Raw genomic sequence first — 25,514 nt, 5'->3', positions numbered from 1 at the left:
ACACGTGTTGTCTTTTTTTTTTTTTTTTTTTTTTTTTAGCTATTCTAACAGATGTGAGATGATAGCTCTTTGTCCACAATAGCCAATATATAGAAACGACCTAAATGTTCATCCAGGGATGGATGAAGAAAATGTAATGTAGACATACAATGGAATACTATTCAAAAAGAAAGAAATCCTCTCTATGCCACATGAACAGACCTGGAGTACATTATGCTAAGTGAAATAAGCCAGATGCAGAAGGACAAACACTCATGATTCCACTTATGTGAAGTATCTTAAATTTTCAAACTGATAGAAACAGAGAGTTGAATGGCAGTTGCCAGGAGATGGGGTGGGGAAGGGTGTTCATGCCTCAGTGGGTTTAACATTTCAGTTATTCAAAAGGAATAAGTTCTGTATAGGTACTGCATTGTGCCTATAGTTAACAATACTGTATTGTGTACTTAAAATTTTGTTGAGGGTAGAGCCCATGTTAAGTGTCCTTACCACAATAAAGTAAAATAAAATACAACCAGAATCCAGGCTGTGCCCTAAGCAGTCACTTGCTGTTTACTCATCGTCAGGGCAGTTACCACCTCCTTTGTGGCTGTGTCTATTCATTTTAACAGTCTGCTTATATATACATCTGTGCTTTGGATCCATTTAGGAGCCAAGTTCTTTTCTGGACTCACATTTGTACACCACCCAGCCCATGTATAGATTCCTAGGCATCAATTGCACCATTGTGGTCAAAGTTATCACTGCCAGACATTGCTCTGAAAATTGTACCCTCCACCTGGGAAGTGTAATTTCTTTTTTTCTTTTGTACTCTAGCTCACACTTGCCTGTGTGTCCTGCCGTCCTGAGTGCTCTCTCCCCTGGGTCAGATCTGGGAGCAATGCCTGTCCTCCCAGAGCCCTTGCAAACCTCCAGGGGAGGTTGCTGTCGGATCCTGCTGCATCTTGCCTCTGTGCTCCTCTCCTGACTCACCTGCGAGCTCTACCCTGCCCTTGAGTCACTGACAGTGTTTGAGGCTAATGTTGAGCATCTTTGTCAGACCGAACAGCTGTGGCCACAGTTCCCAGGCCTGCTGTCTAGAGCGCTGCTGGCTCTGTGTACAACAGCCCTTCTGGATGACGTGCTCAGATACGTGGACTGCGGCATAGGGCTCTGTCTCCCTTGAAGTGTAATAGTAATGATAAGAACGACAACAGGACAATGATAAGAAAGCTCAGCTTGACTGTTTACTATGTACCAGAGACTTTGATTATGTGGGTTAGTGTACTTAATCCTCACTTTATGAGGGAGGTACTGTTCTTATTTTAATTACAGATGATGAAACTGAGCAGAGGAAGATCAAGTCTCTTGAGGGCCTGTCTCTGGTACCTGATGGAGACAGCGAGCAATCCGGCTTCAGAGCCTGTGCTCCCCGCATGAGGCACTCCTGCTGGCTTTAGTCTCTCCCTGGAGCTGGCCTTTGCCAGTGACAGGTCTCCTGACAGAAGTGTCACCACGCTCACCCCGAGTCTGCACCACCCCCATCTGCAGATCCGAGAGGTAGAAGCCAGAGGTGGGGGCATCTCCGGTATTTATAGGGCTCACCAGCACCAGTGTGTAGGATGGATGGGAAACAGGACAGGTCAGAGGCTGGATGACTGTGCCCGTGGTCTGAGTGATGAAGAGGGCAGCTGAAACAGAGAGGGGTGAGTGGCATGCCAGCCAGAGTGCAAGATTTGGGGATACGCTGGTTGGCTATCTCTGGGGGTGAAGGGGTGAAGCAGAAAGACCAGGCAAAGAGAACTTAGAGATTTGCTTTTGGAACTTGTGTGATGAGATGGGTGAGCCCGAATGGGAATTGTGCATTTGGGAGGAACTGGAGCTTTTGAGAGGGGAGATGCTGAGTCTTTTTTGTTTTGTTTTTTTAGACTTGAGGGAAATGTGCTGTTCAGAATCACTTGGCAATACTTCAGAGGAGTTTTTAGATATGGCAATTTAGATTCAGGCATCATCCTCATTCTCCAGGCTTCCTGCATTTTTTCCTATACCCGAATTCATTCTTGGATATTGGTTGCATGTATCTGATTTTACAGGTTCCTCTAAAGGGTGTTCTCTGTGGTCACGTGCTTTCCTCACTCCTTCTTCATCAAGATCACCTGTGAGTGGATAATCATTTGTAATAATGCTCCACTAATAACTGATAGCGAAGCCAACTTTGTTGAGAGTTTATTTTTGCCAAGCACAGCACTGGGCTCTTTTCACTCTGTAATCTGTTTCCCTATCACAACTATAATACAGGTGCCATGACTACCTCCATTTTACAGTTGAGGAAACTCAAGATCAGAGAGGTTGAGTAACTTATCCAGAGCCACACAAATATCACAGGTGAAGTAAAGATGAAAACACAATTCTTTCTAACTCCAGCCTGTGTTGTCAGAATACAATGGCTGGGCACTCAGAGGAGGCCTCAGTGTCCTCTTCCTGAACACAGTTTCACAGAATAACATCAGACAAGGTCACTCTGACCAGGATGGATTGGGCCAAAATCAAGATCGCCTCATAGTCATGTCCAAAGACAGACAAAAACAAGAATACTGTCAAGACCACAAAATGACCAACTAGTCACCGATCCTGGCTAATAATCAGTGAATATTTTCTTTTTTCCAATTATAGATTTAACTCCTCCTTCTTTCCTATCTTCTACATAAGAATTATTAAAATATTCAATCATAAGATTGCTCTGACTTCCAGATAGCATCCAGTCCAGAGAAAAGCCCCACTTCCTCAAACCCTCTCTAAAAATTACTCAACGCAAGCCCAAATGGATGTCATCTTTTTTTTACTGTGATGCCCCATTGCAGTCTCCCTCCTATCAATGAGTCTATAAATCAAATTCAACATGGTAGTCTTTGGCTGAAGCATGTTGACATTTTTAAACACTCCTCATCATATACATTCTTAGATTCACATGCATCTCATAGATTTGCTTACAATGTGGCTTGAACCCCCAGACTTGACCAAATGTGGTCAGTCCCATCTCCTCTTTCTCCTCCACCTTAAAAAAAAAGAAGCTGTGGATGTATGTCTGTTACTTAAATTTTCTGAACTTGAGTTCCCATATCACAGGGGAGAAGTTGGTATGAAGATTAAATATGATTACATATGTAGAATATTCTAGTCTATTGCCAGACTGATGCTCTAGAAATGTTAGTTTCTTCCTCTGATCCTTTCTTGATTGAATCTTTTCTTCTAAATAAGGCATTTTATCCAACTATCATATTCTAGTCATGAAGTCTGACTCACCAAATCTTGAGACTATTTAGAGATTAACATAAAATTTCTAGTTTATGCTATTACCTATTCTCTGTGCCGAGAGAGTTCCAGAAAAACATCTACTTCTGCTTTATTGACTATGCCAAAGCCTTTAACTGTGTGGATCACAACAAACTGTAGAAAATTCTTAAAGAGATGGGAATACCAGACCACCTGACCTGCCCCTTGAGAAATCTGTATGCAGGTCAAGAAGCAACAGTTAGAATTGGACACGGAACAACAGACTGGTTCCAAACCAGGAAAGGAGTACATCAGGCTGTATATTGTCACCCTGCTTATTTAACTTATATGCAGAGTACATCATGAGAAACACTGGGCTGGAAGAAGCACAAGCTGGAATGAAGACTGCTGGGAGAAATATCAATAACCTCAGATATGCAGATGACACCACCCTTATGGCAGAAAGCGAAGAAGTAAAGAGCCTTTTGACGAAAGTGAAAGAGGAGAGTGAAAAAGTTGGCTTGAGGCTCAACATTCAGAAAACTAAGATCATGGCATCTGGTCCCATCTCTTCATGGCAAATAGATGGGGAGACAGTGGAGACAGTGACAGACTTTATATTTTGGGGCTCCAAAATCACTGCAGATGGTAATTGCAGCCATGAAATTAAAAGACACTTACTCCTTGAAGGAAAAGTTGTGACCAATCTAGACAGCATATCAAAAGCAGAGACATTACTTTGCCAAGAAAGGTCTGTCTAGTCAAAGCTTTGTTTTTTCCACTAGTCATGTATGGATGTGAGAGTTGGACTATAAAGAAAGCTGAGCACTGAAGAATTGATGCTTTTGAATTGTGGTGTTGGAGAAGACTCTTGAGAGTCCCTTGGACTGCAAAGAAATCCAACCAGCCCATCCTAAAGGAAGTCAGTCCTGAACACTCATTGGAAGAACTGATGCTGAAGCTGAAACTCCAATACTTTGGCCACCTGATGCTAAGACTGACTCATTGGAAAAGACCCTGATGCTGGGAAAGATTGAAGGTGAGAGGAGAAGGGGATGACAGAGGAATGAGATGGTTGGATGGCTTCACTGACTCAATGGACATGAGTTTGAATAAACTCTGGGAGTTGCTGATGGACAGGGAAGCCTGGCGTGCTGCAGTCCATGGGGTCACAAAGAGTTGGATAGACCTGAGCGACTGAGCTGAACTGAACTGATTCTCTGTGCCATAATTTACAGATATATTAAGGCCAATGAATACTAATACATTTTATTCATTCTGAGATGCACAGCATTCTCCCTCATATTTTAATGTGACATCTTAAAGGGAAGATTTTAGGATAAAAATTGGGATATGTCTTATAATCAGTGTCATGTCTTGGTTTAATTGGCAGCTTTTTTTTTGTTCTTGGTGAAACATAAAATATTCATGAATTTCATAGCAGTAGCATCTTAGATTTAATGAAATGTGGTATATATTTTTAGATGACTGGACAGCTCTTCTTCTACTCTTTCACCTTTTCACCATTGTAGTTAATGGTTGGCTCTGTTTTCTACTTCAATTCAGAGACTACCTACCATTCTAAAGCCAAATGTAAGCTTGAGAAGTTGAGTTTTTAAAGTATTTGGACTTAAAACCTTGCTATTATCATTTGAGTCCAAGTCATGTTTCCTAGGCATATTTTTATAATATGAGCTCTGACACAGATCCAAAAATAAGTTAATATAGCAAATGGAAATTGCTACGCATTTGATTCTGTCATGTAATGGAGTTAAAATAATGCTAAAAAACAGTCTGAACAAGTTCTGTGAAGCTTTTGTTCTATTTGACTTTAAGTGAAACAAAATCTTCAGAACAAGAGGACAACAAAATAATGCTTTGCTAAAAGGATGAAAGAATATGACCTAAATCTATTAGTGATAGAACACTCTATGAATGCACTCAAGTTAATAGCATCTTTTAGCAATAGATACTTTTTCAATTACAGTAATGCTAAGAAATAAATAGGCTAAGTGAGAGAAAAATGGTCAGAGACATATGAATTGGACTAGTTGTTTGACTGTTCGGTTTTTTATAACCAATTCTCAAGGGGCAGAAATCTAACCAACAATCTATTGATGGGTCATTAATTTGAGTTTCCATATTCTAGATCTACTTCATCTTATTACAGAGGCAGTTCGGCTGCCCCAGCTCCAAAGGTTTGGCAGCACTTAGCAATCTGTACACCGTGAGTTGTGCACCCTCCTTTTCTTGCTGCCCAATCTTGTGTTGTCATGCTGTCATAGAAGCTCCATTACTGTAAGGGCTTGCTAACTAGGTGTGATGCTACAATTTCATGCAATGTAATTCCTCCGGGGGTATTTCCTTCCTGTCCTTTGCTGAGTTCTAAATGACCCCACTTTCACCAATCTTTAGTTGCACGCAAGAGTGATTGCAAATGCTACCCTTTTGGAGTATCTGTGTGGAAATGCAGTTTTATTTCAGCTTTAAGGGGTTTAAAATTTTTATTCCCCCCTTTTAAAAGCAGTGCTCTGGCTACTTTTGCAAAGAATGTGCTGTTCTGAGAGTAAATAACTGAAATGGAGAGGCAGACTCTTATCTTCATGGAACCTCACAAATGGAAAAGCAAAGATATGGATATGGAAAGAGAAAGTGTCAGGAAAATTGCCATAAATCACAGAGCAAGGATATTGGGCTACATCTGGCACCAGTTTTGTTGTGTTTTAAAAAGGATAAATATGCTTCCCTTTAAGAATGTAGTAGCAACTCTTCCCGCTGTGAACCTCTTCACCGGGAGTCCTCCCACCGGGTTGCACAGGGTGAGATGTGCTCCGGGGTTATTACTGTGATTGAGAGCGTGTCTCTGGAATGTCTGCTTTTTCTGCGTTCTCACTTGTCCCCGCCCAGCTTTCGCAAGAGAGGATGTAACAGTCCACTGCCAATGTCTGTTAAAAGTTGGGCGTTTTAGGTAGAGTTACACTTCAAATGCCACCCAAGGGAATGAAGGAAGGAAGTTGGGGAGGCAGGAAGGGAGGAAAGTAGGAGGGAGGGAGGGAAGGAAGAAGGCAGGAAAGGAGTTATAAACTCAAAACCAGTGCTTCTCACAGTTTATTGTGAGTACGAATCACCCGGGGATTTTCTTTCAAGGCAGATTCTGATTCAGGGAGTCTGAGACCCTAGATGAACTGACACCTGCAGGTCTGCCTTCTTAACAAGGTCCCAGGTGATACTGATGCTGCTGGTCCAGAGATCACATCCTGAATACGGAGACTCTAAACTAAATGCAGCTGTCTTTTTGCTGATTATGAACATTATTTTAAAGGAGATTGGGATGCTTACTTCTTAGGAACTTGTCAGGATATATCTGGAAACAAATGAGACACAGGAAAAACCTGTGGAAGTCACTGGACTTCTCTGGTGGAAGTCACTCTCCCTCATTGTGATCCATTTTCCTTTCTCCATCACCCACCTCCCAGACCTGGTACCTAGAGGTCTCTGGAGCCAGGGTCCACTAGGTACAGAAGAAAATATCCCCTGAATATGGTTTCTATCATGATGTTGGGATGTATTGTGTTCTGTCTCCCTGGGACATTTCATGTGATTTATAGGGTAGTGTAAGTCTTGGAGTCAGCTGGAATTGGGTTCAAATCCTGATTTCAAATTCACTAACTGTGGCCACAGGTGAGTTGCTTAACCTGTCTAAACCTCAGTTTCCAGATCCGTGCAAGGGGAATGATAATCCTGTAACACGGGGCTTCTTTGGAGATTTAATGAGAAAATGTATACAAAATACTAAACAAAGTGTCTGGCCCATAGTAAGTATTCCATGGATTCTAGTTCTTGTAAAATATTTGAGCAGTGGAGTAGTCTAGCTGACACAGATGTGGGCTTTCCATCGATCAGACAGCCTGGGATATAGTCACCTCTGTGTCACTAACCGGCTTCCCAGTGGCTCAGAGGTAAAGAACCCACCTAACAATGCAGGAGAAAAGAATTCAATCCCTGGGCCAGGAAGATACCCTGCAGAAGGAAATGGCATCCCACTCCAGTATTCTTGCCTGGGAAATCCCATGGACAGAGGAGCCTGGTGGGCTACAGTCCATGGGGTTGCAAAGGAGTTGGACATGACTTAGCAGCTGAACAACAACAGCTGTCCCTAATTAGGTATGTACATGACAGTGAGTTACCCTCTATAAAGCTTAGTACCCTGTACAAATGGACATAATAATCATAAGCACCCTATAGGGTTGTTATAAGGGTTAGTGGGTTTCCCAGGTGGCCCAGTGGGTAAAGAATCCACCTTCAATGCAGGAGATGCAGAAGGTGTGGGTTTGATCCTTGGGCGGGGAAATCCCCTGGAGGAGGTCATGGCAACTGACTCCAGTATTCTTGCCCAGAGAATCCAGAGGACAGAGGAGCCTGGCGAGGTACAGTCCATAGGGTCACAGAGTCTGAATGAATTCGACTGAAGTGAATGAGCACACACATGCACGGATAAGGGTTAATGCTGCTGCTTATTCGCCCAGTCATGTTGGACTCTTTGTGACCTCATGGACTGTAACCCGCCAGGTTCCTCTGTCCATGGGATTCTCCAGGGAAGAATACTGGAGAAGGTTGCCATTCCCTCCTCCAGGGGATCTTCCCAGCCCAGGGATCAAACCCGGGCCTCCCACATTGCAGGTAGATTCTTTACCATCTGAGCCACCAGGGAAACCCAAGGATTAATTATACATATATGTATGTGTGTAATACATTAATTAGATGTGTGTAATTAATGTATTACTTGGCACATAGACCTTTATATGTCAAGCAAATTATACCGATATCTCTATAAAATGATCAAGGCAAAAGAATTATTTATTCAAAAGAAGGAACATTTTAGGAGTTGGTCAGACATTTCTTATGCCTGGAGGAGTGAAAAGAGAGAGCCACTATGACTCCTCAAATCCTACCATGTCGCCCAGAAGCTCCTGAATGCTTTCGGACAGACGAGTGTCCCTCTGCAACAAACCAGACCCAGGACAAAGGGAGAATGGGAAAAAACGTCCAATGCAATGAGTTTTTCATTAATCTGAATTGCTTCAATTTAAAGGATTTTCCTTTAATCGGAGAATACACCCTTTGGGGTGGGAGAAAGGCTTTCAAAATGTGTGTGTTGTCAGATCATGAGAGTGTGTAGCAATTTAAAAAATATTTGTACTTGGCAAAATGAAATGTTGAGATCTTTCTATTCGCACAGTCATCAGTAGGCTGCTTTAATTGGACTGCCCCATGAAATCTCAGTCTGGTAAAGTCAACAATCTGTGATGATCTAATCACCTGCTCTTTGCAGTCACTGTGGATCTAGGGCCATGCGCTTACTGTAGTGAGGGTCTCTGAGATCTTGTACCGCATGTGTTATCAGAAGCGACTGCACCCAGAGGCCATCATTTCCAATTGAAAAAATGATTTCTTCCATTGTGGCTCATGGTTAAATCATATTCTGAATGTCAGTTCAGCAGCCTTCTTGCTGCTGAAAGGTTGTGCAGAGTTCAGACCTCTGGAAGGCATGTAGGTCCGGAGAAGAGGGAACCCATACATCACTGTGGTTTCCACCTGACTTTCCTCTGAGCCAGGAGTTTGAGCTCGTGTAACCATGACATAGCTCCCTCTGTTTCACCCTCCCCTTCTTCTCAGACTTGGGGTCCAAGTATCTACAGGCACACCTTGTTTTATTATGCTTCACTTTAATACGCTTCAGTCATTGCGTTTCTTTACAAATTGCAGATCTGTGGCTACCCTGTGTTATCAGATGGTGGTCAGCATTTTTATAAGTGTTTTATTTTATTTATTTATTTTTCCTGTTGGCAAATGCGAGAAAGGTGCTTAGTTTATTTTTTTTTCCATTTATTTTTATTCGTTGGAGGCTAATTACTTTACAATATTGTAGTGGTTTTTGCCATACATTGACATGAATCAGCCATGGATTTACATGTGTTCCCCATCCCGATCCCCCCTCCCACCTCCCTCTCCATCCCATCCTTCTGGGTCTTCCCAGTGCACCAGCCCTCTCATTATCAGATAAATGCAAATCAAAACCTCAATGAGGTACCATTACACGCCAGTCAGAATGGCTGCTATCCAAAAATCTACAAGCAATAAATACTGGAGAGGGTGTGGAGAAAAGGGAACCCTCTTACACTGTTGGTGGGAATGCAAACTAGTACAACCGCTATGGAGAACAGTGTGGAGATTTCTTAAAAAACTGGAAATAGAACTGCCATATGACCCAGCAATCCCACTCCTGGGCATACCCACCAAGGAAACCAGATCTGAAAGAGACACATGCACCCCAGTGTTCATCGCAGCACTGTTTATAATAGCCAGGACATGGAGGCAACCTAGATGCCCATCAGCAGACGAATGGATAAGGAAGCTGTGGTACATATACACCATGGAATATTACTCAGCCATTAAAAAGAATTAATTTGAATCAGTTCTAATGAGATGGATGAAAATGGAGCCCATTATACAGAGTGAAGTAAGCCAGAAAGATAAAGACCAATACAGTATACTAATGCATATATATGGAATTTAAAAAGATGGTAATGATAACCCTATATGCCAAACAGAAAAAGAGACACAGATGTACAGAACAGACTTTTAGACTCTGTGGGAGAAGGTGAGGGTGGGATGTTCTGAGAGAATAGCATTGAAACAAGTATACTATCAAGGACACCAGCCCAGGTTGGATGCATGAGACGGGTGCTCAGGGCTGGTGCACTTTATAAGTATTTTAAAATTACAATGTATACATTTCTTAGACATAATGCTATTGCACACTTAATGGGCTACAGTATAGTGTCAGTGTAACTTTTATATGCACTGGGAAACCCCCCAAAAATGTGTGAATTGCTTTATTGCATTATTTGCTTTGTTACGGTGGTCTGGAACTGGATCCACAGTGTTCCTAAGATCTGCCCATCTTGGGGGCTGCTCACCTAAGAACCTTAAAATACTGAAAACAGTTTGAAAACTCAATGAGACTTTTGATGGGGCAGGTCTGTAGGTCAGGGTAGCTGCAAAGAAAGCCTCGCAGATATTAGAAACAAACCCAAGAGTTGCTGTAAGAGGCTGGAGGGGGGGCTATTGCAAAAAGAACCGTAGTGACCTCTGACCCTACCACTTGTCCCCCACTATACTGTGATGATGGCAAGAAAAATGGACTAGTTTCCCTCCCTTCTGCCTCATCTCCACTCTAGCACACGCACACATGTACACACGCGCGGGGCACACACACACACACACACACACACTCTTCACGTAAGCTTACACCAAAATTTTAAAGCAGATTATCAGCTTGGACCAGTTCAAGCATATTTAAAGTTTGTTCTCAGTAATTCTTGCTTATTTTACTATGTAAAATAAGTAGGTAACCCAGGCGACCTTTAAAACTAGGCCAGTGATTCCACCTCAGAGTGTCTTGATCTCATTTCCTTGTCGTCAAACTTGGCAACTGGTCAGGTTGGGGGAAAAATTCTGTTTTTTTATTGGTGAAAGTATAACAGTGTTAGTAAGATAGGTTCTCAACTGAGAAAATACATCTTCTCTATGATTTCTCCTTTAAGGAATTCATGCCCTGTCTCCCCATTTTAGGGATAGGTACTGAGAATTGATAGAAAACTAAACAAAATTTTATCTTAATTTTCCACCAATTGGTATATGTACATGGTCATTGATAATAACATGCTGATTTGTGAATTGAGTCTTTTTAGGGGGAGAAAAAAGCCATGTCTAAATTCCTCTGGGGACACAAACACTGTTATCAGAATTTGCAATGATTTGGAAAATGGCCCAAAGCAGTTGTAAGTTTACATGCAATTTTCAATAAGGACCTTTGACAAGAAAGTCCCTTGGGCAGGGCCTGCCTTATGGGCCATCAGCCATTGCAGGCACACGCATCTCAGCACCCAGCAGGGTCCCACGTTTGGAACTTAATGCTCTGAGGTTACCATCTTGAAATTCTTAATAATTTATCTTTGAAATTGTGTTTTGTGAGTCAGGTCCAATGGGACAACAAGAACATGAGGTGGGAAGCCGGGAAGCTTGGAGCTCTGGGGGTCCAGCCACTATGTCCCTACCTCCCCAGGACACAGAGGTTCTCAGCCACCTGTTCTCTGCCCTGGGTGCCCTGGGAACCCTGAAAGGTGGAGTGTAACTGTCGCCTTCACACCTCTGCCCTTTTTGGGGATCCGGGCTCAGGTGTGGGGAGAGTCATATAATCAACATGCAACTCACCACAATCCAGGTGTCCAATGCATCCCAGTGTGGAGATTGCAATCCCTTGGGTTTACCCATCTGCCATGGATTAAGGCAGCAATCTTGAGGAAAGGGGAGATTGACTTCTCAGCCCCAGGCTAGGAACTTGCCCTTGCATTTGGCACTGAACCCCGTAAATTATGTAGGCAGCCGTCCTAAGCACAGAAACCAACTCCCTAGATGGACATTAAAACACAGGATCAACACAACCTTCGTGTCCAAGGGGCTGTGCCAGGATCTCCTCAGTAGGTTGAGAGCAAGGACATCATCCCTGAATCCAGTGCAGTGTTGAGCATGACCCCCTAGTAGTGACCTTGCCAGAGGAAGTGGCCATTTACTGGCAGAAATGTGTTGAAGTTAGTAAACTTGCTAACTCAGGAAAGACATTTTTAAAATGAGACAAATCATTTTCAGGTGTCTTAAAATCTGTTTTTAAATTGTTTCAGCACACGTTGATACACATCTTCTTCATTTTAGGAACCACATACCTAAACACCAGCATACCTATGTACATACGTACATAACACATACACATACATACATAGGAGCATGCATACATTCCAAGCCCAGAGCTGGCCTGCAGCAGATACAAAGGTGAGTGAGAAAGAGTCTTTGCCCTGAAAGAATTTATACTCTTGTAGAGACAGCAGTGCTCAAGGGATAATCCATACCCCAAAGCTCTTCACGTGCCAACAGTGTGTTGTGGAATTTTGCCTAAGTATATTTGATGACTGTCTCTTTTTTCATCTCTTTTCTGAGAGGAAGTATTTACAGAAATTGAGAACTTTATTGGCTTGGATATCACAGGAGTTCAGCTCTGCTTTTATGAGATGGATGTGAAAACAAATGGTAAAAAATTGTTGAACGAAGACTGAAGGGAAATTTAGGAAATTTTGAGAGGGAAAAAAATGTCTTTAAAGATTTCCAGAGCACACATGGAGTAAGTCTACGTGGAGGACTAAAGCAATTATTGAATAATTTTGATGGATATTACAAAAGCATTTTCAGATAGTCAAGTTCAAATAAGGGATTTGTCGGGTTTTTTATTCTCCTTTACCTGGATATCTTGAATCTCTGTTTGACTTTTCATGCTTCTGTACAGCCTTTACATAAATATAGCATTTAAAACCATGAAGGATCTAGACCCCTCACTCCAAGATAACTGGATTTCCCACCACCAAAGGCCAGATAAGTCACCTGCTAACAGAATAAAGGGATCCATTCTTCCCATTAATGTCATGGACATTTACTGTTCTCCTGGCCTCCCTCAGTGGGTGAAGTTACAAGTACTTGACAACGGAACTTGCAAAAATGCACAAACCCTGTGCGAATTAATAAATGTTAGATTTTTCAGATGGGGCTTATTACTTTAGAGTCTCCAGGTTCACTGGAGATCTGTATAGTGTTCTGGACATAAATACATGTGTGACCAGTATCCTAAAGAAAACTTGACAGGCAATAAAAAAATTGCAGACAGTAGCAGTGGCTCTGGAAAGGTGTTTATAGACACCTCCACTCCTCTTGGCATTTAGGAATCTTGAAGAAATTAAAAGAAAGGGAAGTTTAATTTTCAGGGGGCTTCTGCCCTGCTTAGCTGAGTTCACATGCCCAACATGAAATAATAATGCATTCAACCACCCATCTTATAACAAGCCACCTCTGCATCACCTCACTCCCTGGTGAAAACAGCAGACAATGGGCAGGAAAGGTATAAACGCCAGAAAAAGCTGAGGGATCCCTGTGACCTTCATGTGATTATGTTTGTGCTAATGCATCGCAGACAGAAACTCAAACTCTCCCTCTGAAGAACCCGATTCATTAAAAATGCATTGGTCATTAGCCAGGGAATCTCATGAACTGTTCGAGGGATGGCCGAGGAGAAAGTGGAACTGGTGTATTCCGATGAGCCACGCAAACGTGCAACTCTGTTTTCTCCTCCATCTGCTCCTCTATTCTGGAGTGCACATCTGTTTTACTTTTAGAATTGCCAAGACATACTAAGTCTTGTTTGCCTCAGTTAATAAAAACCATTATACAAAACTTTTTTTCTTTTTTTTTTTAATTTGTGAAAGCAAAGCTAACTTGCTATAAGGAATGCAGTGATGGCCATTCAGAAACTCTGACCTTGACTTGGGGGTGCAATTTTTGAGACTCCTTCAATCCAGAAGGTACTAAAGAGGTATCACCACCCCCCTCCCCAGTTCTGTGGATGGCCAGGCCCTCCAGAGCAGAAAGAGTAGCCAGCAGCTTTGCAGATATTAGATACAAGACCAACACTGGAAAGGCAGTGTTGAATGAACCAATGCTCTGACAAGCAGGCATCTTAATGATTAAGTTTTATTGTGGTATTTCAGTCAAACTCCTGATCAGTCTTTCAGTGTCTTCAACATTTATGACTTATCCTTTCCTTCGCAGGCTTCTATCAGGGATCCCTGTATTTAGAGAAGTGACTCCTATTATATAACTATTTTATTTTATTTCCTGACCATCTTATTATTTATTTTTAACTTAGGCACTCAAAAATTAAGCCCATTAATATATTTTGACAATGGGAAAAAAAACTGAATGAAGACCCCAAACTGTAAATGTTATAGGAGACTAATTCATTTGCTTTTCAGTCAACAACATTCATTAATTGCATCTGATAAAGCTACAAAAGAAATAAGAAATAGAATATAGCTATTTTAAATTTTTTGTTATGATCCCTTCTAAAATCAGTTTTTAGAATCCTTGAGGTACCTGTGAACATTATAAAATAGTTGCATCTGACATGGATTGTCCCTTCGCTAAGCTAGAAAGCCACCAGGGTTACAATGGAAGAATGCTTCAGCTGAAGGAACTTGAAGGGCCAAGGGGGTAATGCTGGCTGGTGACCCATCTGCTGCTGTAAAACTCACTCTACATAGCATCCTCAGCACAGAGAGATTCATACTTGCCTGGACAGCATCTGAGCCGTTGTGTGTTCCCGTGGTCTTCTGTCATCAGTGGGGTTTTATAAAAATGTACGCATGAGCTGCCTCTTAGACAGCCTGTCAGTAGCCTTATGAAGGATGTATTCAGAACTCTCCACAGACAATTCTGATTCGCAGGCCTGGGTAAGAACTTCTGATCTAAGCTACGGTCTTGGTGAGAATTTGGGAGCAAATGGCCAGTATCTTTGTGCCATATTACCTGGTCATGTTACCGAGGACCAAAGGAAGCATTATCCATGAACATCTCACTTCATAGGCTCTTACAGGCCTGACCACTTAGTTCAGATCCAAACATTTATCAAGTGGTACAGAGCACACAGGTAGGGTGGGGTGTGAGTTAATGGGGACAGCACACATAGGCATGGGAGTATGTATTGGGTTGACTTGGGGCTAGAAGATATGATGGGCAAACTAAATAACACTAAATATTGTATTAAATATAAATTAAATCTTATAACTAGTCAAGAGAAATAGCAATTTTGTGACAAACATGCACTTTTCTAAGAGATTTACAAATATATGTGCTCATTTAATTCTCACCGTAGCAGCTCAATGAAAGACATAGAATTATTTCCCCAGGTTTTTGCAAGAGGAAGCTGGTGTATACACATGAAGAAACTCGAAAACCGGCCCAAGTTCACACAGCTAGTTAACTGGCCAGGCTAAATCTCAACCCAAGTAGAGTTTCAAATTTAAGAGTCCTTGCTTTTAACCTGTCCACCAAACTGCTTTTAATATCTAAACTAGAATATATAACTGATAAGGAACTACTGTATAGCACAGGGAACTCTACTCAATACCCTAAAATGACCTATATAGGGAAAGAAGCTAAAGAAAGAGTTGATATATGTATATACATAACTGACCCACCTTGCCATACAGCAGAAAATAACAGAGCATTATAAATCAACTATACTCCAGTAAAATTAAACAAGCAAAAAATAAACAAAAAAAATTGGAATTATGGTTGAATTTGCCAAGAAGCTAATAATTTAGAGATATTTCCAAAATTGATGCTACACAAGAGTAACTAGTAAAGTGGATGCCCATACCTATCTTAAAGGAATTATACTAGCCCCCAATTAAAAGCCAAACCTCTGTTTCCATTGAGTGAATATTCATTCAATATGAATGATACCTATATTAAGAGCTGGACATAAAGTGTTAAACCAGCGAAAAGTCCAGACTATTAAATTCAGAACAGGCCACAGAGAGCTTTCTGTGCTTCTTTGATCTCCAGAGAGGTAGCATGTTTCCTGGGACTGTGATCAGGAGAACTGCCCGACCCATTTAAGTTCACGTTTTCATATCTGTGCCCATGTCTAACCTCAAATTCTCTGCTAACTTACAGCTGAACCCTGCTTCAAATCTCTCTGAAACCCTTAGCCAATGTCATTTATTCATTCTGACTGCTGTATCCCCTCTCTGACTTCTGAGAAGGCCCCTGATTTGGGAGCTGCCTTACGGCCCAGACAGATTAGTTTATGGTCCTACAAGGTTAAGCGTGATACATACGTTTGGGGGAAATGAAGATGCACATTAAGAAGAAACATTGCTTTTTGATCCAGGCAGAAGAGCATACATAATCTTCTCTAGAGCCTGTGAAAGACTTCATTTTACACATGAAATTATGTGGAATTGCCCTGGACCACACTGAACATTGTTTTTGAGAATAACCAGCCTCAAAACAAGCTGCTGTGTGCTGGTGAGAGCCTCCAGCAACAGAGAATAAAATGTAAGCAAATGTAATGTGTCAAGTTACAGGTAACAAAGACACCATCTTGTGACACTGTGCCTGAATGGGACAGATCTCAAACATTACATAATGTGGCATTAGAAACAGAATCAAAAAGTGGTCCCAGTACTGATGAAAGAAGTATGAGACAGAAGAGCCTGGCACAGCATAGAAAAAGTTTTAAATTAAGATATATATTTTGGGGGGAGGATAGTTTAAGAGAGTTTAATGTGAAAACATAAAGATATGTTGAGGTCATTACTGCAAGATGAAAAAGAGGCATGTGTTTGCAGATAACTTGAGCTGAAGATATAAAGAAAGAAACATACTTACATCATGATCATGCTATGATCAACATCAACATGATCAACATCAACGGTCATTCCTATTTTCATCCAAAAGTCCTGCAGGCAATCACTGCTCCTTTCTGAAAATGAGATAGTTCGAGCATTCCAACAGGAAAGTGAATCAATGGCTGAGGTTTGTTCCCTCCCTACTCAAGATATGTATGTTTAAATTGTGTAAAAAGATTTTTCTCTTTTTCTGTGCATTGTAAAACTTCCTTCTTACAGTCAGACATAAAAATCCATGTCCAGAAAATGTAAAGAACAAATCAATTTCTAAAAGCATCTTCATAAACTAAACCAAAGGAGATTTTTAACCACTTGAGAATTTACCTAATTGATCATCACTAGGAATCTGGTTAGCTCTATAAAAGCTCTATAAAATTGTCTACTGAAAATTTGAAGGCAAAATAGGACTTGAGTGTATTAGAACTGAAGTTGTGAGATTTACACTGCATAATGCACCTCCCAGTTTAAAGTGCCCTGCTACTCAAGCATAATAAATAAATCACATATAAAAAATTTAGAAGAAAGGTCTCCTGCACATTATGGGAAAATTGTAGGCATCTTATGATGGGTCATCTTATCCTTGTTATTAAATGACAGCAATCATTAAAATGCCAAACATATTTTGACAGAATTCACTTTATAAAATGTCAGCAAGACTGTGTTTTTATTAGTTTGTTCCAAATCAATTTAGAAATTTCAATAGAATGCTTGTAAGTATTCCCCAAGCAATGTCCATTCCTGACTTTCTGCACACAAAAAAAATATTACAAATTAATCAGATTTTCAGATTTCTGCATAATGGCTTTGCACATTTATTGCTTAATCCTATTATAAAATGCTGTTATGATTGACACATGGCTGTGGAGATAGAAGTCAATTGAATAATATGTAGCAGTCAATTTTATTTGTAGCTTAATGCGCTGAAGTATTTTTTTCCCATTTCCATTATTTATAAGTCTGTCCCTTTGGAGAATATATAGAAGAATTCGTTTTAAATGAGCCAATAATACCTTCTTTAAAATTTATAAGTGTGACAGAATCATATCTTTTCTTCTTGGTCATCCATGGCCTGCCAGTAAACAGGGCTTGAATTGTCTTCCACTTGCTATTCATAGGACAAACATCAGAAAAGAGGATCTTGTTAAGGATGGCTTGGAATTGGATTTCAACCACCAAGAAAACAAAAGCTTCCAACTAAGAATCCTAAAAAATGGCTGCTAGCTTTGTTTGTTTGCTTGTTCATTTATTCACATATTTGTTGTTATGGCCACTATATCACATTCTATGGTTGGTCCTGAAACAAAGCATATAAGCATACCCAGAGAAACGATAATGTTTAAGAAGATTTGAAAGATCTGCTATTTTGATTGAATTTTGTTTCCCATGCTTTAGCATCCAACAGAATTCTAGCAAAAGAAATATGTTATGTTCTAGGCTCACCACAGTGGGGCTCCTTGGGGGTAGGGTGAAGGTCAGTTAGCACTGAGGAAATTTGCTTAAGGAGATACATGTACTTTTTAGGACCTAAGTGCCACCACAAGGACCTACTGTATAGCATAGAGAACTGTACTCAGTATCTTGTAATAACCTATAAGGAAAAAGGACATACATATACATATATATACATGTACATATATATATATATACACACATATATATATATAACTGAATCACCTGAAATTAATACAACACCTGAAATTAATACAACATTGTGAATCAACTATAATTCAGTTAAAAAAAAAAGGAGAAGCTCTTGCTTCCTGGAAAATGCATCCATGAGATTCAATGTCTGAAGTGTGTATGGAGGAAATAGCTTAAGGGTATGAAGCCATGTTAAGGGATAATATAGATGTGCTTGGTCATGTCTGAGATCACGCTTTCCCTGGCTTTGGGAAATTAGATTAGGTGTTGCCCCTCTATGCATAAAGGATGCGGTTTCACACACAGGGGCCGCGTTGGCACACCCCCTGCAGCTGATGTATAATGCAAGCCTATTAGCACAATGGATGATGGTGTCATTTTCTCTGCTGTCACGGCCTTCTCCCTCCTGGAATGACTTTGTCCATCCCGAATGTCCGTTAGCATAATGTATGCAGTTGACAAGTGATTTGAGCTCTGGAGCTATTGATAAAGCACTCTGGCATATCGTCTGTGCCTTAATGTTATGTGACATCACAGGAAAATGGGGTCATGTGAAGTTCCCAGGCTGGAATTTATATTAAGGGTGCACTTCTCTTTTGAATTCCAGGGGCCAGAGGAAACCCAGCACTGTCAGACCCAGGCACTCCTGAACACCAGGCCAGTCAGACCCACCCCCCTTTCCCAGTTGGACCACAGGTCAGTATCTTTCTGCTGCTGCATTTAGGCTGCATTTCTGATGGTTTAACCGTAAAAGTAACCAAACAAATAAAATAAGAATGAGTTAAAACCAATTAACTCCAACAGAGCAAAGATGGTGATAAATTTTTGTATGGGAAGCTGTATGACTATATTATTTATGAAATTCCATCAAGAAAAAAGAATGTGTTAGCAGAACTCTTCTCTTTTTCAAGGGGATGTTGATTTTAATCATTTGGATTTTTTTTTTTTTCCTTAAAACCCACTACAATTGTGCTGTTGGTTACCATGCAGTTTTCTGGAAACTAAAACTTTAATGACTGGAGTGTGAAGAAAATTAAGTTATTTCAACCTTACTATAGCCGTTTTTTGAAATACAAGACATGATTTAATATAAAAAAGTTAATGCAATTTTAATGCAAGTTCAGCTTATTGGGTTTGACAATATTGTACATCACATATAGCTCCTGCATTAATAAAGAAATACATTCATTATTTTTTAAAGTCCAATATTTGTTTTTTGCCGCCTGGTGTGGTTATATGAAGATGTAGAACGCAATTATAAAAGGCTGGGCATTTTTTTTTAGAATCTCTGTCCTTTGGTAGTGTGAAGCTGTCAGAGTTCACCCACTTTTTTTTTTTTTTTATGGAAAAAGAAGCTGATCCTTGAGCCTTTCTGCCTCTTTGGCTGTGATAGTTTTTCCTGAAAATGAGTCACTTTCAGCACTTTGGGGATCATCAGTCCAAGCAAAGCTTGAAAACCCACGCTTAGAGCTTGAGTTGGTCTTGACTTTCTTATTCCAGCTGCCATCACATCTCCCGGTGGCTTCAGATTCCAACATCCATCTCAGAGCATGGATGCCTCTGTGTGCCAGACAGAAAGCCTGGGGAGATGCCTGAACTCTGTTGGAGCCTAGAGGGAATATTACTGGGCATCTCAGAAACTAACTTCTTTTGGTCATGCCCTTTCTAGTTTCATCCTTGTGACATTGTGTGTGTGTGTGTGTGTGAGCATACCAAGTGTAACAACTCTAATGCCCTCAGGTTAGAAACAGCACAACAGACCCGTGAGAAGCAAGAGACACTGGGACAAACTAAGAGTACATGCCCTACTGTAATCCCATGAATTCAATTTTTAAAAATGCTACAGCCCACATCAACCAAATCTGTGGCCCGTACACAGTCTGATACTGCCTATTTGCCTACCCTCTCATCCTGGTATTACTATTGGCAGCGATATGACACCAGCAGTCTGAAGATCAGCTTATCATTTTGTACTTATTCCTAAAAAATGTTTATTTTGTCTTTTAGTGTAACTTTTAAAGAGAGGCACAGTTACTCTGTGAGAATTTAGCAAAGTCTAGCAGATATATTAGGTGCTGGTCCCATGGAGTTCAGAGGCGTGGTTCTAAAACCAGGGTGCATGGGGTTCCAGTGCTTCTTCAGAGGGCTCTCTGGAAGGGGTCTTGAGGGGTGACTTTAGGGAATAACCAGAAAGTCGACCTAGCTCTCAACACCATGTTTGAGATAAAGCCACCCCACTTCTCCAAATCTGTTCTGTGTATGGAGAGGGGGGTGAGGTATGGGCTCTGAAATAGCCTGGCTGGATCTGAAAGCCCCCACCCTACTTCTCTGAGTATGTAACTTTGAGCGTGTTACTAACTCTCATATGTCATTGGTAGGACATCAGAGTTAATGCATGTTAGAATCATGTCTGGCTATTATGCATTGGGCTTTGTACTATGCTTACCTTTTCCTTTATAGAATCATACTGCATTAAAAACAAAAAAGTTGAAACTCTCCAATGAGAGTTTTTTATTGGTTCCTCTAGAAGAAAAATGAGCATGGAATTAGGTCCATTGCTCCTTCAGGAGTGCAATGAAAGCCCCGTATATCACCCTTCTGGTTATCTGGTCTGGTTGCTCAAGGAGTCCCTCCTGCTCTTCAGTCATCCTGAAGAGCCGCACCTGTGCTCACACCTGAGTTCAGACACATCTGGTGCTGAGAAGTCCACACCTGTGGACTGTGGCTGCCTTGCCATATCAAACAATGGCTGTTGGATGAGTACTGGATATAAATATCTGTTTTTAGTGTTGTTTTAACTGAACAAATAATATTAGTGTAATAACAAAAAAAATTTTTTAAAGCTTTTAAAATTTATCCTCATCAAATGTCTTTGTTTTCCTATATTCCTTTTTGGATCTTGTCATTATACATGTGTAATGGGTAATTTTACCATTTTAATAGTGATTTCTCAATCATTTACTTAATTATTATCCAGTTAATTTTATATGCTCTCATAAGTATTTTCTATTTTTCTAGTGATGTCAGAATGACCCATTTTAAAGACTATGTAATATCTTACCATGTTTAGTACTGTAACAAACTTTTTCAACATTTATGTATTTTTTAATGTAGTGCATATTTTCATTTATCTTTTTAAAAAATTATATCTTCAGAAATATATCTGAGGAATATTTTCTGAGTCAAAAGAGGATGAATATTTTTGTAGCTCTTGATATGGATTTTCAAACTGCTTTCCAAAAGGCTTATGCCAATTCACATGTCCTAAATCCATACAGTGGTGTCACTATAGACTTACCAGCTTTGGGTAAATCTTTTGCATTTTTTGCTAATGTAATAAATGAAAATAGTATTTCATTGCTCTTTTTGAATCAACAAATTCCACTGATTCTAATGAGTTCTTTTTGAAACAACAGAATAAGTTAACAGAGTTTCAGCTATGTAAGAGTAGGGTTCATTGGAAGAAAATATGTAAGTGAAAATCCATTTAAAGAATAATATAGAAATGTAGAGTATTACTTTGAAAGATATTTGTGCTTTCCAAACCAAATAAAAGTTTCCAAAAAATTAATGAAATACAATTTCGATTTTTTTTCTACAAGTCACTCATTTTCTCTGGAATAGGACTTGTTTCTTTGCTACTTGCTCAGGAACTTTCTGACTGAGCTTAAGTGGAAGAAAAGTGCTCTAAAAGCCCATATCTTGGTTCCATTGGAAAGTGAGCTGGGATTGTCTGTTCCCTTGCAGCCACTTCTGACAGCACAGCAGTTAGCCTCGGCAGTTGCTGGTGTGATGCCCGGAGGCACGCCGGCCCTCAACCAGCCTATCCTCATCCCCTTCAACATGGCCGGACAGCTAGGGGGGCAGCAAGGACTGGTCCTCACACTGCCTACTGCGAATCTCACCAACATCCAAGGGCTGGTAGCAGCAGCTGCAGCCGGAGGCATTATGACTCTGCCATTGCAAAATCTACAAGGTAACCCACTGTGTCTCTGTGTCCTATAGGGTGTTATCCACTGACCGCTGTTCTCTATAGTGGACAAGTGCTCTGAATGTTGAATGTGGTTTAAAGTTGCTTTCACCATAAAGGCAATGGAAGGTTTATGTAGGAAGCAAAGTTTCAGGGTGTCTGTGAATCCTGAGTTTGCTCAAGTCATGGGCTATATCAGTCTTTATGTTTTAATATTGATTTGAGTCTTTTCAGGGCTTCTGGAAGCATTTATGAGCAATCATTTAATGACACATCAAAAACTTAGATGTCAAACGATTGTGTCATTATTTGAGGACTAGAAATATAATCTCATGAGTTCTTCAATTTAGCCACCTGCAAAGAAAGTTTAGACATTACTTGTTTGTGAAGCATTTAGAACATCTGAAATAAAAGGTATCATTTGGAATAATTAACTTATTTTTCTTAATTTAGTTATAATTATTAAATAAAAATTATGTTATTTGAGGTCATATTTTATAATGGGAGAAACAGACATATAGAGAACTCTTATCTTGTATAATCATGAGCATATAATAAGAATTGAACTCTAACTTTACTCAGGAAGAGTAGTTCTCTTGATAGCATGAAAGTTTTTATTTTTCATTAGAAGATTTGGTAACACTGTCTGATAGACTGATTTACAAAAGACTGTCAGAGGAACAACTGTTATTATGAAAAATAGCTTGAATATGATGAGGATTCCTAAAAAGGAGAAAACAAATTTATTTTGGACTGGTCAAAGAAGGTTGCTTTCTCCATTGATATAAATGTTGGCAATTTTTTTTTTCAGAGTGAGACTTTGGTTGGGCAAGTTATCAGAATAACGATGTAAAGTACTTTTTTAGTTGGTCAAAAGTCACAGCTTCTGTTTTCTCCATTGGTATACATGTTAGCAACTGAATTTTTTGTGGAGTGAGAGTTTGGTTGAGCAAGTTATCAGAATAACAATTTAAAATACTTTTTGTAGCTCAAAAGTCAGGGCCCCTTAAAACCTATTAAATTAGTCAGAGTGTCAGTCCATAGATTAAGGAACAGACCAAGTAAGACCTGGTTAACTCTTGACCCAAACTTCTTTACACACTCTATGTTTTAGTGTCCCACCCATTGTGGCCACTTTTTGACTTTCACTTTAATGTTTAAAACAAAGTCTCTCTTATACCATTAAATTGTGCCAAGAAACCTGCCGTTCATAAATCATGCATGCTCAGGACACGCTAATGCACAAACTTTGCTTGTTTCAAATTTGAGAGTGCCTGGGAAGCCAGGATCTCAAGATTAAGCAAATAAGGCAGGAATAAACAAGGTGAAAGCTAAAGCAACAAAGTGTAGGGAGAGGCTTTTTAATGTAGGTGGATGATGAAAACTTAATGAAGAAACGGGCATTATCAAAATGCAATCTTCCATTTGGAACATTTGCGCTTATGGGAATATTGAATATTATAAATAAACATAAGCTCACGGAGTTCCTAGGTCATGAATTAATCTTGTTTGGTTAAAGTGGATGCCAAAGACAGAGTCTAAAAAGGCCAGTCTTTTTGTATTTTTATTATGATTTGGTGTTCTTAGAATTTTAGTGCCTGATTATTTTTAAGGGTTCAGTATGAGTGATTGGTCCAGTGTGGACTCCCATCGAGATGTCCCCCCTCTCTCTTTTTAATCATTGAATTTAGTGTTAGCTTTATTTTGGAATTTGGTTCTTTGGAATTTGGCACCTTTGGTTTCAGAAAATGAATCCTCAGATTTGTATCCTGTTTAAGCAGTTTCCATAACAGTGGTGCTTCTCACACAATTTCCAAATTGGCTCCTCTTCAGAAAAGTATTAAAACTGATGGTCAAGTTCTTCTCTAAGGGGACATTTGTCCCTTTGTCTCCATGTTTGAAATTTCAGTAATGCTGGAGGGGAGCCAGGAGGTCATTAATAAACACCTCCCGGTTGTATGTCAGTCAGCTATAGGAAGTTTCCTAGGTATTCTTAACACTCAAACTCTTCCTCCAAACACCTTTCTCTTGTATATCGTTATGAATGAATCCCAACTTCTAAGTCACTGTTAGGGTCTGGGAAAGTTCTCTCCCAGTTTCCTTGGGCTTTTTGTTCCTGTCATATCTTCCTACGTAAGTTCTTCACCACCCAGAATTCACTAGCCTGAGAAAAGACCAGCCATCCCTGTTTGCAGGGCACTGGGGATTTTTCTTGGACATAGGACTTTCACTGTTGAAACCAGAAAGTCAGTTCAGTTGCTCAATCATGTAGATTCTTTGTGACCCCATAGACTGTAGCACACCAGCCTTCCCTGTCCATCACCAATTCCTGGAGTTTGCTCAAACTCATGCCCATTGAGTCGGTGATGCCATCCAACCATCTCATCCTCTGTCGTCCACTTCTTCTCCTGCCTTCAATCTTTCCCAGCATCAGGGTCTTTTCCACTGAGTCAATTCTTCACATCAGGTGCCGAAGTATTGGAGCTTTAGCTTCAGCATTAGCCGTTCCAATGAATATTCAGGACTGATTTCCTTTAGGATTGACTGGTTTGATCTTCTTGCTCTCCCAGACAAACCAGAAAGAGATGGTCACCCTACAAAACATCCAAGGATAATAAGGACAGGAATCAGGGAAAGTCTCATCTCTGCAAGGTATCCAAAATCAGTGTCCACCACCTGAAGGACAATGCCAGTCGGTCACTTTGTTGTCCAGCAGCCAACCTGAGGATGATCTCACCACCTTAAGGAAACCTACTGTGGCCCTTACAGTCAATCCCTTGAGTGTATCTATGACTTGTATAGCTCCCCAGTTTATGTCACGGAAGGTTATAGGACTCAGGATGGCGGGTGAATGGCTGGCAACCAGAAAGTCATCTGCAGTGGTCCTGGTTGACTCTGAGACTAAACCAGTCCTAGAAGTCCTCAAGTTTCATCCTCTTTCAAGGGTAATGGTCTTGTAAGTGGGAGACAGTATTTGAGAAGGAGTCCTTACATGTGTTTTTATAGCTAACAGAATAGAATGCTCTGCCTCCTCCCTATGGCCTGCTTCTAGTCAATGAAAATGGAACCTCGGTCCAAGGCTTTTCAAGAGTCTTTTAAAACAACCAGTAAGTCTGCCCAGCTATAATAGCTAGCCCACCTTCTCCCATAATTTTACAGGACAGATTTGATTCGTCACTCTGAGGGGGAGGGGCTCAAGTGTTCAACCCCTGGTCTGAAGTAGGGCCTGTTTCCATGGGAGGCACTTAGTTCTGGATGCTTCCTCTTTTCCTCCTTGTGAAGCATTAAGATCT

General features: G+C 40.4%; 1 protein-coding gene across 3 annotated transcripts in view; it reads left to right on the top strand.

Annotated features, from left to right (window-relative positions):
* Nucleotides 1–25,514, top strand: part of POU6F2 (POU class 6 homeobox 2) — a 487,855-nt gene that overhangs the window by 204,768 nt on the left and 257,573 nt on the right. For all 3 annotated transcript variants that reach the window (XM_043873489.1, XM_043873490.1, XM_043873488.1), the window contains exons 3-4: nucleotides 18,859–18,947; nucleotides 21,999–22,227. In XM_043873489.1, the coding sequence (XP_043729424.1) occupies nucleotides 18,859–18,947; nucleotides 21,999–22,227 (318 nt within the window). The remainder of the gene's footprint in view (nucleotides 1–18,858; nucleotides 18,948–21,998; nucleotides 22,228–25,514) is intronic.

Source organism: Cervus elaphus, chromosome 18, assembly GCF_910594005.1.
Source record: "Cervus elaphus chromosome 18, mCerEla1.1, whole genome shotgun sequence".
Taxonomy (NCBI): Eukaryota; Metazoa; Chordata; class Mammalia; order Artiodactyla; family Cervidae; genus Cervus; species Cervus elaphus.
The sequence above is the reverse complement of the archived record's forward strand: the minus strand, read 5'-3'. Positions and strand labels throughout refer to the sequence as shown.